This window comes from Pecten maximus, chromosome 17 (assembly GCF_902652985.1).
Source record: "Pecten maximus chromosome 17, xPecMax1.1, whole genome shotgun sequence".
In the NCBI taxonomy this organism is placed as follows: Eukaryota; Metazoa; Mollusca; class Bivalvia; order Pectinida; family Pectinidae; genus Pecten; species Pecten maximus.
Genome location: NC_047031.1, coordinates 9,062,477 through 9,075,460, shown reverse-complemented (window position 1 = coordinate 9,075,460; position 12,984 = coordinate 9,062,477). Strand labels below are relative to the sequence as shown.

At 40.3% G+C, this 12,984-nt stretch overlaps 1 protein-coding gene across 1 annotated transcript in view; it reads left to right on the top strand.

The window, feature by feature from the left end:
• LOC117315422 (methylcrotonoyl-CoA carboxylase beta chain, mitochondrial-like) overlaps positions 1-11,154 on the top strand; it is a 35,633-nt gene extending 24,479 nt beyond the window's left edge. The window contains exons 15-17 of the mRNA XM_033869606.1: positions 5,207-5,321; positions 7,042-7,127; positions 7,885-11,154. Coding sequence (XP_033725497.1) covers positions 5,207-5,321; positions 7,042-7,127; positions 7,885-8,002 — 319 coding nt within the window. The 3' untranslated portion in view covers positions 8,003-11,154. The remainder of the gene's footprint in view (positions 1-5,206; positions 5,322-7,041; positions 7,128-7,884) is intronic.
• Positions 11,155-12,984: the final 1,830 nt, after the last annotated feature.

Here is a 12,984-nt window from a genome sequence, read left to right as displayed (position 1 = left end):
GTACGGGTAAGACTGTATCTCTGTTAATTACGGGATGTGTGGAAGGGCATACGGGTAAGGCTGTACCTCTGTTAATTACGGGATGTGTGGAAGGGTGTACGGGTAAGGCTGTATCTCTGTCTGTTAATTACGGGATGTGTGGAAGGGCGTACGGGTAAGGCTGTATCTCTGTTAATTACGGGATGTGTGGAAGGGTGTACGGGTAAGACTGTATCTGTTAATTACGGGATGTGTGGAAGGGCGTACGGGTAAGACTACCTCTGTTAATTACGGGATGTGTGGAAGGGCGTACGGGTAAGACTGTATCTCTGTTAATTACGGGATGTGTGGAAGGGTGTACGGGTAAGACTATCTCTGTTAATTACGGGATGTGTGGAAGGGCGTACGGGTAAGACTGTACCTCTGTTAATTACGGGATGTGTGGAAGGGTGTACGGGTAAGACTGTATCTCTGTCTGTTAATTACGGGATGTGTGGAAGGGTGTACGGGTAAGGCTGTATCTCTGTCTGTTAATTACGGGATGTGTGGAAGTGTGTACGGGTAAGACTGTATCTCTGTTAATTATGGGATGTGTGGAAGGGTGTACGGGTAAGACTGTATCTGTTAATTACGGGATGTGTGGGAGGGCGTACGGGTAAGGCTGTATCTCTGTCTGTTAATTACGGGATGTGTGGAAGGGTGTACGGGTAAGACTGTATCTCTGTTAATTACGGGATGTGTGGAAGGGTGTACGGGTAAGGCTGTATCTCTGTCTGTTAATTACGGGATGTGTGGAAGGGCGTACGGGTAAGACTGTACCTCTGTTAATTACGGGATGTGTGGAAGGGTGTACGGGTAAGGCTGTATCTCTGTTAATTACGGGATGTGTGGAAGGGTGTACGGGTAAGGCTGTATCTCTGTCTGTTAATTACGGGATGTGTGGAAGGGCGTACGGGTAAGACTGTACCTCTGTTAATTACGGGATGTGTGGAAGGGCGTACGGGTAAGACTGTATCTCTGTTAATTACGGGATGTGTGGGAGGGTGTACGGGTAAGACTGTATCTCTGTTAATTACGGGATGTGTGGAAGGGTGTACGGGTAAGACTATCTCTGTCTGTTAATTACGGGATGTGTGGAAGGGCGTACGGGTAAGACTGTATCTCTGTTAATTACGGGATGTGTGGAAGGGCGTACGGGTAAGACTGTACCTCTGTTAATTACGGGATGTGTGGAAGGGCGTACGGGTAAGACTGTATCTCTGTTAATTACGGGATGTGTGGAAGGGCGTACGGGTAAGACTGTATCTCTGTTAATTACGGGATGTGTGGAAGGGCGTACGGGTAAGGCTGTATCTCTGTTAATTACGGGATGTGTGGGAGGACGTACGGGTAAGACTATATCTCTGTTAATTACGGGATGTGTGGAAGGGTGTACGGGTAAGACTGTACCTCTGTCTGTTAATCACGGGATGTGTGGAAGGGCGTACGGGTAAGACTGTATCTCTGTTAATTACGGGATGTGTGGAAGGGCGTACGGGTAAGACTGTATCTCTGTTAATTACGGGATGTGTGGAAGGGTGTACGGGTAAGACTATCTCTGTCTGTTAATTACGGGATGTGTGGAAGGGCGTACGGGTAAGACTGTATCTCTGTTAATTACGGGATGTGTGGAAGGGCGTACAGGTAAGGCTGTATCTCTGTCTGTTAATTACGGGATGTGTGGAAGGGTGTACGGGTAAGACTGTATCTCTGTTAATTACGGGATGTGTGGAAGGGCGTACGGGTAAGACTGTATCTCTGTCTGTTAATTACGGGATGTGTGGAAGGGCGTACGGGTAAGGCTGTATCTCTGTCTGTTAATTACGGGATGTGTGGAAGGGCGTACGGGTAAGGCTGTATCTCTGTCTGTTAATTACGGGATGTGTGGAAGGGCGTACGGGTAAGACTGTATCTCTGTTAATTACGGGATGTGTGGAAGGGCGTACGGGTAAGACTGTATCTCTGTTAATTACGGGATGTGTGGAAGGGCGTACGGGTAAGACTATACCTCTGTTAATTACGGGATGTGTGGAAGGGCGTACGGGTAAGACTGTATCTCTGTTAATTACGGGATGTGTGGAAGGGCGTACGGGTAAGACTGTATCTCTGTTAATTACGGGATGTGTGGAAGGGCGTACGGGTAAGACTATACCTCTGTTAATTACGGGATGTGTGGAAGGGTGTACGGGTAAGACTGTACCTCTGTTAATTACGGGATGTGTGGAAGGGCGTACGGGTAAGACTGTATCTCTGTCTGTTAATAACGGGATGTGTGGAAGTGTGTACGGGTAAGATTGTATCTCTGTTAATTACGGGATGTGTGGAAGTGTGTACGGGTAAGACTGTATCTCTGTTAATTACGGGATGTGTGGAAGGGCGTACGGGTAAGACTGTATCTCTGTCTGTTAATTACGGGATGTGTGGAAGGGCGTACGGGTAAGATTGTATCTCTGTTAATTACGGGATGTGTGGAAGTGTGTACGGGTAAGACTGTATCTCTGTTAATTACGGGATGTGTGGAAGGGTGTACGGGTAAGACTGTACCTCTGTTAATTACGGGATGTGTGGAAGGGTGTACGGGTAAGTCTGTATCTGTTAATTACGGGACGTGTGGAAGGGTGTATGGGTAAGACTGTATCTCTGTTAATTACGGGATGTGTGGAAGTGTGTACGGGTAAGACTGTATCTCTGTTAATTACGGGATGTGTGGAAGGGCGTACGGGTAAGACTGTATCTCTGTTAATTACGGGATGTGTGGAAGGGCGTACGGGTAAGGCTGTATCTCTGTTAATTACGGGATGTGTGGAAGGGCGTACGGGTAAGACTGTACCTCTGTTAATTACGGGATGTGTGGAAGGGCGTACGGGTAAGACTGTACCTCTGTTAATTACGGGATGTGTGGAAGGGCGTACGGGTAAGACTGTATCTCTGTTAATTACGGGATGTGTGGAAGGACGTACGGGTAAGACTGTACCTCTGTTAATTACGGGATGTGTGGAAGGGTGTACGGGTAAGACTGTACCTCTGTTAATTACGGGATGTGTGGAAGGGTGTACGGGTAAGACTGTATCTGTTAATTACGGGATGTGTGGAAGGGCGTACGGGTAAGACTGTACCTCTGTTAATTACGGGATGTGTGGAAGGGTGTACGGGTAAGGCTGTATCTCTGTTAATTACGGGATGTGTGGAAGGGTGTACGGGTAAGTCTGTATCTGTTAATTACGGGACGTGTGGAAGGGTGTATGGGTAAGACTGTATCTCTGTTAATTACGGGATGTGTGGAAGTGTGTACGGGTAAGACTGTATCTCTGTTAATTACGGGATGTGTGGAAGGGCGTACGGGTAAGACTGTATCTCTGTTAATTACGGGATGTGTGGAAGGGCGTACGGGTAAGGCTGTATCTCTGTCTGTTAATTACGGGATGTGTGGAAGGGTGTACGGGTAAGACTGTATCTCTGTCCGTTAATTACGGGACGTGTGGAAGGGTGTACGGGTAAGACTGTATCTCTGTTAATTACGGGATGTGTGGAAGGGCGTACGGGTAAGACTGTATCTCTGTTAATTACGGGATGTGTGGAAGGGCGTACGGGTAAGATTGTATCTCTGTTAATTACGGGATGTGTGGAAGGGCGTACGGGTAAGGCTGTATCTCTGTTAATTACGGGATGTGTGGAAGGGCGTACGGGTAAGACTGTCTCTCTGTTAATTACGGGATGTGTGGAAGGGTGTACGGGTAAGGCTGTATCTCTGTTAATTACGGGATGTGTGGAAGGGCGTACGGATAAGACTGTACCTCTGTTAATTACGGGATGTGTGGGAGGGCGTACGGGTAAGACTGTATCTCTGTTAATTACGGGATGTGTGGGAGGGCGTACGGGTAAGACTATCTCTGTCTGTTAATTACGGGATGTGTGGAAGGGCGTACAGGTAAGACTGTACCTCTGTTAATTACGGGATGTGTGGAAGGGCGTACGGGTAAGACTATCTCTGTCTGTTAATTATGGGATGTGTGGAAGGACATACAGGTAATACTATCTCTTTGTGTTCCACATACATGTATCTGACGTTTTAAGGACATCTTAAAAAATTTACAGAATTACATATCATTCCCAAGGTCAATGGACTAGCTACCAACTGGTTACCAACAAGCCAGGCACAAGTGAATCTTGAACATGTTCCAGGGTATCGTTTCACAAAGCTTCGTAACTTACGAAATTTGCGTAAGTCACATTTACGAATTACTAAGCGTTTCACAAAAACTTCGTAACTTACGAACGTTCGTAAGTTACGCAAAAACCTTGCGTAACTTTACGCCATATCAAATCTGTCGTAACTTACGAAAACAATTTAAAATCGTGCGCAGGCATGCCCTTTTGAACAGAAAATGACATCGTACTCATTTACAAATTAGCATAAGAGAACGAATATGCCTTGTGAGCGATTGTTTCGAGGTGGAAACCGGGTTTTGAAAGTCGAGGAGGGATGCCGGCAAAATACACATTGTCATGAAACTAATTGTACGCATATTCGCAGACTGTGCCAACATATGGTTTATTTTAAGAACATTATGTATGTCTTTGAGCATTGAGCAAAATCTATGAAAATTGCGTTGTTACTGTTTGTTTTAACGCATGACAAACAATTAGAATTGGAATCTTATAGAAAAAATGATCTTCTCTCAATAATAGGGTTGTTTTGATAGAACAAATTAAAGTTCATAGTCTGTGTACGTGACCCGGGAATAGGACCGGTGTACAATTTTCACCCCAGATGTGTCGTCCTTTTTTACCTCCAAGTTAGAGATTGGTATATTTTTACCGGGAGAACGTACGATTTTGACGTAAGATACGAAAAAAGTTACGAACACCTTTGTGAAACGCACTGACGAAATTCGTAAGTTTTGCGTAACTTTTTCGTAAATATTTACGAACGTTCGTAAGTTACGAAGCTTTGTGAAACGATACCCAGGTCACCATGAACTATGACCTTTCAGGCACAAGTGAATCTTGAACATGTTCCATCTCAACATGAACTTTGACCTTTTAGGCACCATTGAATCCTGAACATGTTCAGGGTCAATGAACCTTTTGACCTTTTTAGTCATGGTTAATAGATATGCATGTGGTTACTTTTTGAGACAATAATGGATACCTGTCCATGTGGTCACTATAAACTTCAATCTTTCAGGCCCCGGTTTTTATACATGTGGCCCAACTCGAGGATTTCTGTGATGGGAGGGGAACAAGCAGCCAATGTACTGGCTCAGATCACACGGGAACAACGACAACGGGAAGGCAAGCAGGTCAGTATAGCTGTTTTATATATCTTATAATGTGATACTGGCTCAGATCACACGGAAACAACGACAACGGGAAGGCAAGCAGGTCAGTATAGCTGTTTTATATATCTTATAATGTGATACTGGCTCAGATCACACGGGGACAACGACAACGGGAAGGCAAGCAGGTCAGTATAGCTGTTTTATATATAATGTTATACTGGCTCAGATCACACGGGAACAACGACAACGGGAAGGCAAGCAGGTCAGTATAGCTGTTTTATATACGAGGACTGATTGATAAGTTGCGAGACTCGTACTGAAGGAGCTACTCAAGGACATTCTTTTCAGGTTCTACTATTCTCTGACTATATAGGGCCGTGTACCCAAGGACTGGTCTCATTTGGTTAGTTTATATCGACGAGGTAGCACTCTAAAGTAATCAAGTGGTTTTTGCGAAATGGACTAAATCGGTTAGGGTTAGGGTGAAAGAGTCAAAATTCCTGGATATAGTCTTTAAAAATTGTTGTCAAATGTAAATATAAGCATAAGTGAATCATATGTCCAATATCTAAATTACCAATTCATTAGCTCCTTTAAAGTCTTTTTTAATTGGCTGTTCATTACCTTGATTTGAATAATAATACACGTTGTCCTCAAGCACCATGTTACTATACCTTTTACATTTTGTATGAATTGTTTAGTCTCAAATCACCAGATGGTGGGCTGTTTGATATGCCTTTCATCTGTTGTGGTCAACCATCATTAAACAATCATTCTTATTGCTTTTTCTTCTTCATGTTCTGACAAGATATTTCTCAGACCTTTCCCTTGTGCTTGTGCAAATTTGGGACTGATTGGAAAATCAAAATTTGGCAACAGGCAACCAACCATCTTGGTTTTTGAGAGTTAAATTTTTTTATTGCTATTTCTTGAAAAATAATAATATCTCTGAAAATTGATAATTATGCTCCTCTTGGTCCCTCGTTAAGGTACAGTTGAGTGTAGACTAAATGTTACACCCAAGTTACACCCAAATCTTCAAATCAAAGGAATGCTATCATACATTTTTCAATGAAGTGCCAGATCTATTCAGTTATTTTATATAGGGCTTTTCTATTAAAAAAAAAATCATTAACCCTAATAAAAAATCAATTATATTAGATGCATTGTTAATTAACCAACTAAAAATGAACGAACAAAATATTAAGATGATTTATACAAAGATAAAACAGTAACACATATCTTATTGTTACATGTTTTATGAGTCTAAATGTATATGTGTATACATGTATCTATAAACATTATGTATATATGTACTATTTACTGGGTTACAGGTACATGTGATACATGTGGACCCAGGTAAAATTGGGGCCTGATAGGACTCCAGGTAAACTTGGAGTGCACTCCAAAAAAGTTTACCTGGAGTCCAAACGGAGTGCACTTTGTGTAACCTTTAGTCTATATATACACTCAACTGTAGATGTCTAATATTGAGAGGGACCAGAATATAAATTTATGACTAATACCATGAACTTACTGCACCTAAAGTAGGATTCTGATAAATTACAATTATTATGACATCATTTTGAACTACAATGTATGTTGATCTTCGTCACAGCAAGGCTTTGTAATAAGTATCAGATGGATTGGGATTAAATCATAGAAATGAATTTGATTTAAATCATAAATTTCAAAAAATACACCATAAAATTTTACAATTCGAAAGTATTCTTTGTTCCAGTGGACAGAGGAGGAGGAGGAAGCTCTGAAAGCTCCAGTTATCCGCAAATATGAAAAAGAGGGTCACCCGTACTTCTCCAGTGCAAGGTAAATTTTAGTGTCTGGTGAATTAACTTGTGTAGCCATATATCAGAGGAGTAAACTGATTGTGTTTGATATTTCAGGTTATAGGTCCGGAGTTGTAAACTGATTGTGTTTGATATTTCAGGCTATGTATCTATCAGGGATGTAAACTGATTGTGTTTGATATTTCAGGCTATGTATCAAAGGTGTAAACTGATTGTGTTTGATATTTCCAGGCTGATTGTGTTTGATATTTCAGGCTATGTATCAAAGGTGTAAACTGATTGTGTTTGATATTCCAGGCTATGTATCAGGGGTGTAAACTGATTGTGTTTGATATTTCAGGCTATAGGTCAGGGGTGTAAACTGATTGTGTTTGATATTTCAGGCTATGTATCAGGGTGTAACTGATTGTGTTTGATATTTCAGGCTATGTATCTATCAGGGGTGTAAACTGATTGTGTTTGATATTTCAGGCTATGTATCAGAGGTGTAAACTGATTGTGTTTGATATTTCAGGCTATAGGTATCAGAAGTGTAAACTGATTGTGTTTGATATTCCAGGCTATGTATCAGGGGTGTAAACTGATTGTGTTTGATATTTCAGGCTATGTATCAGGGTGTAACTGATTGTGTTTGATATTTCAGGCTATGTATCTATCAGGGGTGTAAACTGATTTTGTTTGACATTTCAGGCTATAGGTCAGAAGTGTAAACTGATTGTGTTTGATATTTCAGGCTATATATCAGGGGTGTTAACTGATTATGTTCGATATTCCAGGCTATGGGATGACGGAGTGATTGACCCTGTCGACACACGTACTGTACTTGGACTCAGTATAAGTGCCTCCCTAAATGCTCCCCAGGAAAAGACTCGGTTTGGTGTCTTTAGGATGTGATCAATATTAACATGGACTTCCAAGCAAATACAGGACTTCATGGAAGAAAATTGTTCTTGTGATCTTGTAATGCTGGACTTTTTAGGTCATCAGAACTGAAGGGTCATGAGGATGAGCTATAGCCATCGTGCTTGGTCCATCGTTGTCTGCTGTCTTCCATGCTTAAACTTATACTTTCAAAACACTACTTCTCCTAACGCCAAAGGGAATTTCAACCAAATTTGGGCTGAAACATCATTGGGGTGGACAATAATAATCTATATAAGGGCTGGTTTAACACCTTGGGACAAAGGGGCTGGCCCCAAAAGGGGAACTTAGCTAAAATTAAGCTTTAAAATGTTATTTTTCCTGAAAGCATGAGTGGATTACACCCAAATTATCACTTAAACATCATTGGGGGAGGAATTAAGCTGATTCAAACCCTGGGGACAGAGGAGTAAGGCCTCAAAAGTGCTAAACAAATTCCTTTATATTGCTTAATCTCCTTGGTACGAGTGGGGAACAACTTCATTCCGTGTAATTCTAGGATGTGGTTTATTGCTGTTTCAAATACAAATCTCAATGTGGAGTTTATTCTACAGGTTCATGACAGATGCCCGGTTGATTTGACCTCTTATAAAACATAATTATGGTGGCCATATTGTGAAGGATGCCAATGCATGTTTGAGAGAAACAAGCTGGTTGGTCAGATGACTTCAGTGTTCATTCAGATTCAGCCAATCAGGTACAAGCTTATGAAACCAAACAGAGTCAAACTTAAGTCATCTTTTAGTTCTAACTTAACTTCTAAACATTCTCACACAGAATAGCGAGTTGTCTTTTTGTCTAAAATCACATCTGGACAATACAGTTGATAGGATTATTTGCGTTTTATACACTCATTTGTCTGTGGTGTCTGGTGATATGTAATACATGTAGCTTTGAGAAATGTTTTTGGTACAAAATATTCAGGTTCAATTATTTTTTCTCCTTTCTATATTGAAACTATTTCAGTCTGTTAATCAGTATTTATGGATTAATTGTGAAACAGAATATATTTTATTGGTTATGTTAGAATAACCTTGTATATGTTTATGGATTAATTGTGAAACAGAATATATTTTATTGGTTATGTTAGAATAACCTTGTATATGTTTATGGATTAAAGTTCATCGGGATACAAACTAAGGCAAACAAAGGTCAATTGGACCTGTATGTGCTAACCACCAGTGACCATTTTGAATTTTTGACATATATGCCTCTACTACAGATAGTAATGAGGACAAATGGATTCAATGACGTTCTCATTTTGAAAGGACAATTTCGAATCAGAATAGCTAAACTTGTTTCCACATGATTAAGTTACGATTGGCATGACTCTCAACCAAGGACATTTCTGTCAAAGTGATCACAGTTTATTTGGGAAATTAAGAGCAGTGACTGGTTTTATCAATGCAAAATTCTAAGTCTTAAACATATCATATCTACTGCCCTGTGCATCACTGCGAAAATAATTATTTATCTCTTTGTCTGTGGTCTGTCCATCCATACATCCATTCATTCATAAACAATCCTTGTTATATCGCTAATTCAAGTACTGGGGAACGGTCTTCCTTGTACTTTATACTAGGTTTTCCCTGGTACCTAGCTCTGTCCGTTTAATTTTGCGTCTGATAAAGAAAGGAAAATCGCAAACAAACAGCCAACTGGGATTTTGACATTCGAAGATTTGTTATCACTTTTTAGGCCAAGTTTAGGTCCATCACCATGCATCAAGTGGCATCTTTCATGCGTCCATAAGCAATTTACATTGTTTTACTTCTTCTTGAAAACCAAGAGGACCGGGGTTATGATATTGAGCCAGTAGCATAATAGGGTTGAAGGACTACCAACTTTGTTTAATTGAATGACCTTGAACTATTTTCCATGTCTAGGGTGTCACATGTGTTAAACAACTTCTCTATATACCAAGAAGCCCAGGGTCATGGTATTGGGCCCGAAATATGCTGGGATTAAGGGAAACCAATTAATTAAGTGAATGAACCTCTCCTACTGTTATATTTGAATAAATTTGAATAGACTGTAATCATCTTAGTTTCTAAAAGACAGACCAAGTTAAATTAGTAGCAGGTGGATTATACAGGCCCATTGGGCCTCTTTTACTTGTGCAATTTTTAATGTGATTTTAAAAATACCAAGCAGACATCTTGGATTTTAACATTTGAAAGTTGTTAATGCTATTTCTTGAAAAATACTGGAATCATGGTATATCAGTTCCCCCAGGTTACAACTGAAGTTTGTTATCACTAAATCTCAATTCCTTTATTGGTCTTTCTCAATTCCAGATGTAGGTTTCGTTTGGTCCCTAATTAGATTCTGAGACTGATCATGAAAAACAAAAATGAAAAACATAAAAACCTGTATAACAAGCAGCCATCTTGAACTTTGACAGGTGAAATTTGTTATTGATATATATGTCAGAAAGTTCTTCCTAGGTCTTTTTTAGACTTCATAATTATGTAGGTTCCCAATTTTTGTTATCAAAGGATTAAGAGGAATTTATAATTCAGTCTTCCATAGGGCTGATAAAGATCATTCACTGGCACCAAGATCCCTCTGGGATCTCTTGTTAAAAAAAAACAAACAAACAAACAACACAGAATCAATTATCCATGGCAGGTCTTGGAAAAAATATCAATTTGGCTCTGTACTTTGATGTGGGGACATCAATGTATCGGAAGGCTAAGAGGTTATACTGCTGATAATTACAATAATTGTGTACATGCTAGAAAACCCAAAATGGCAGGAGTTAGTGTATTGGTGTGGAGAAAGACAGACCTAAGGGTCATAATTAATTATACAGCTATGTTTCTGGTGGACAGCTTAAAGATACTCAGACCTAGAATGGATGTTTTAAGGAAAATTTGACATCAAAATAAAATTCCAAGAATCATGTGTGATACGATTGTGATATATGGATGTTTGGACTGTGTGCTAGGTTTTATGTGTTCCACATGTGTGTATGTGTGTGGAGGGTTTGGTGTGTGTTTATTGTGTGTTAGCCTCTAGTTACACACATACTGTTTACTGTATTAGTGACGTCACATATCTATCGATACAATGTACAGTGTAAATTTGTGATGATGAATAAAATATAAATAGATCAAATTGTCTTCTGTCTGTTGAGCCTTATATTTCTAGTCATATATTCTATATTGTCATGCTGCAATAACAGTGACTTACAGGTATATTAAGCCAAGAAGCTAAGGACTATCAGATTCTGTTTGCAGTATGATTAAAGGCACGTGAAGATGTTTTGTGACACAGCTGTAACCTGCACGATGATGTTACTGATGTCGATTATTTTGCTTTAACAATAGACATTGATTTGCCGCAAACAATACAATTCAAGGAGAGAAGGTTAAAAAAAGGACCTTGAGAAGGTCGGTTTCCAACATGAAAAAAATCCTTCAACAGAACGTCTCTTTAGGTCAATCGTCAATCTTGAGAACCAGGAACTGCCTCCTCCCCAGTGGTGACATGTCTCCGCCATCGACTGACGACCTACACGTTAGTGTGTGCGGGTACTTTTCTAAAGTTATGTCAAGATGATTGGAGAAAACAAATGACATAATCTGATTGTCAATGAATAACAAATTAAATGTTGACATGCAATTTGTCACATTAGCCGAGATAATTATGTCGCGAAACCCTTCATTAAGTCTCCGTCGGGGAGATGCAGCAGACATCTTATTTCCATCGGATGCAGTTTTTTTTTTTTTTTTTTTTAGTCTATTCTTGGTACACAGAATAATTTTACATCCTCGACCTTTTGTCAAATTCTGTATTGAGTAAATGTTTACCAGTTAACAAGAATTATAAGATCAACATTACTGTGGACGTGTATGGTAACTATATAATTAAATACCCTTCGAAGACACTCATATGTGATCTACATGTATGGTTGATTTGCTATTTATAGCAGTGGCGTAGGAAGCGGGGGGGGCAGGGGGGGCAAACATATCTTTTTGCCCCCCCCCCCCCCCACTTTTTGACATCCAAAATCTTAAAAAGGGGAAAAAACACGAATTTATATATTCATTTCGATAAATATCTGTATATTTTCAAACCGATAATGTTTTCTTGAAGGCAACGATAAAAACTTTATCTTGTACATCCGGAACATTCCGACTTTTATACTAGTATATCAATCCTCAGACCTGTGTGTCGGTCGTCTGCAATAGCCTGGTAAGTCAATATTTATATCTTAACACGAAATTTTGCTTAACTTCATCACATAGATTCAATAAGTTGATGATAATTTGTGAAGTTAATTGAGTTCATAATGAGAACAAGACAGAAACACAACATGAATAAGAATGCGCGGTTTTAACGTGAATAGAGTGATAATAATTACCGACAGGTAGGAGGAAATACAAAAAAAAAATTCGGTTCGCGCCTACGGCGCTCGCTTTATCACTAAATTACTGCCCCCCCCCTTTCTATTGCATATCCACAGGGGGGCTTCGCCACCCTGGGACCCGCTGGGCGGCCCCCAGACCTCTCGCAAAAAGGGGAAAAAAAAATCGTCTCGCGCCTACGGCGCTCGCATGATCACTCAATTACTAGACCCCGCTTTCGAAAACTCCTGGATCCGCGCCTGATCCCGAATTATTGGAAATGTGCTATACTCATTTTCCGCGGAGGGCTTAGACCCCCTTGAACCCCCTATCAGGGCGCTGCCCTGGACCCGCTGGGCGGCCCCTCAGACCCCTCGTCAAAAAAAAGGCAAAAAAAATCGGCTCGCGCCTACGGCGCTCGCATTATTACTAAATTACTGGACCCCCCGCCCTTTCCAAAATCCTGGCCGGGCCTGGTGATTCATGTTTTGCCATAAATAATATATCCTGATTTGCGTAAATAACTTATTTTGTACTACATACATTATCAAAATTATCATGAGATGTCTAATAGAAATTCCTGGTATACGTATATACTTTGTA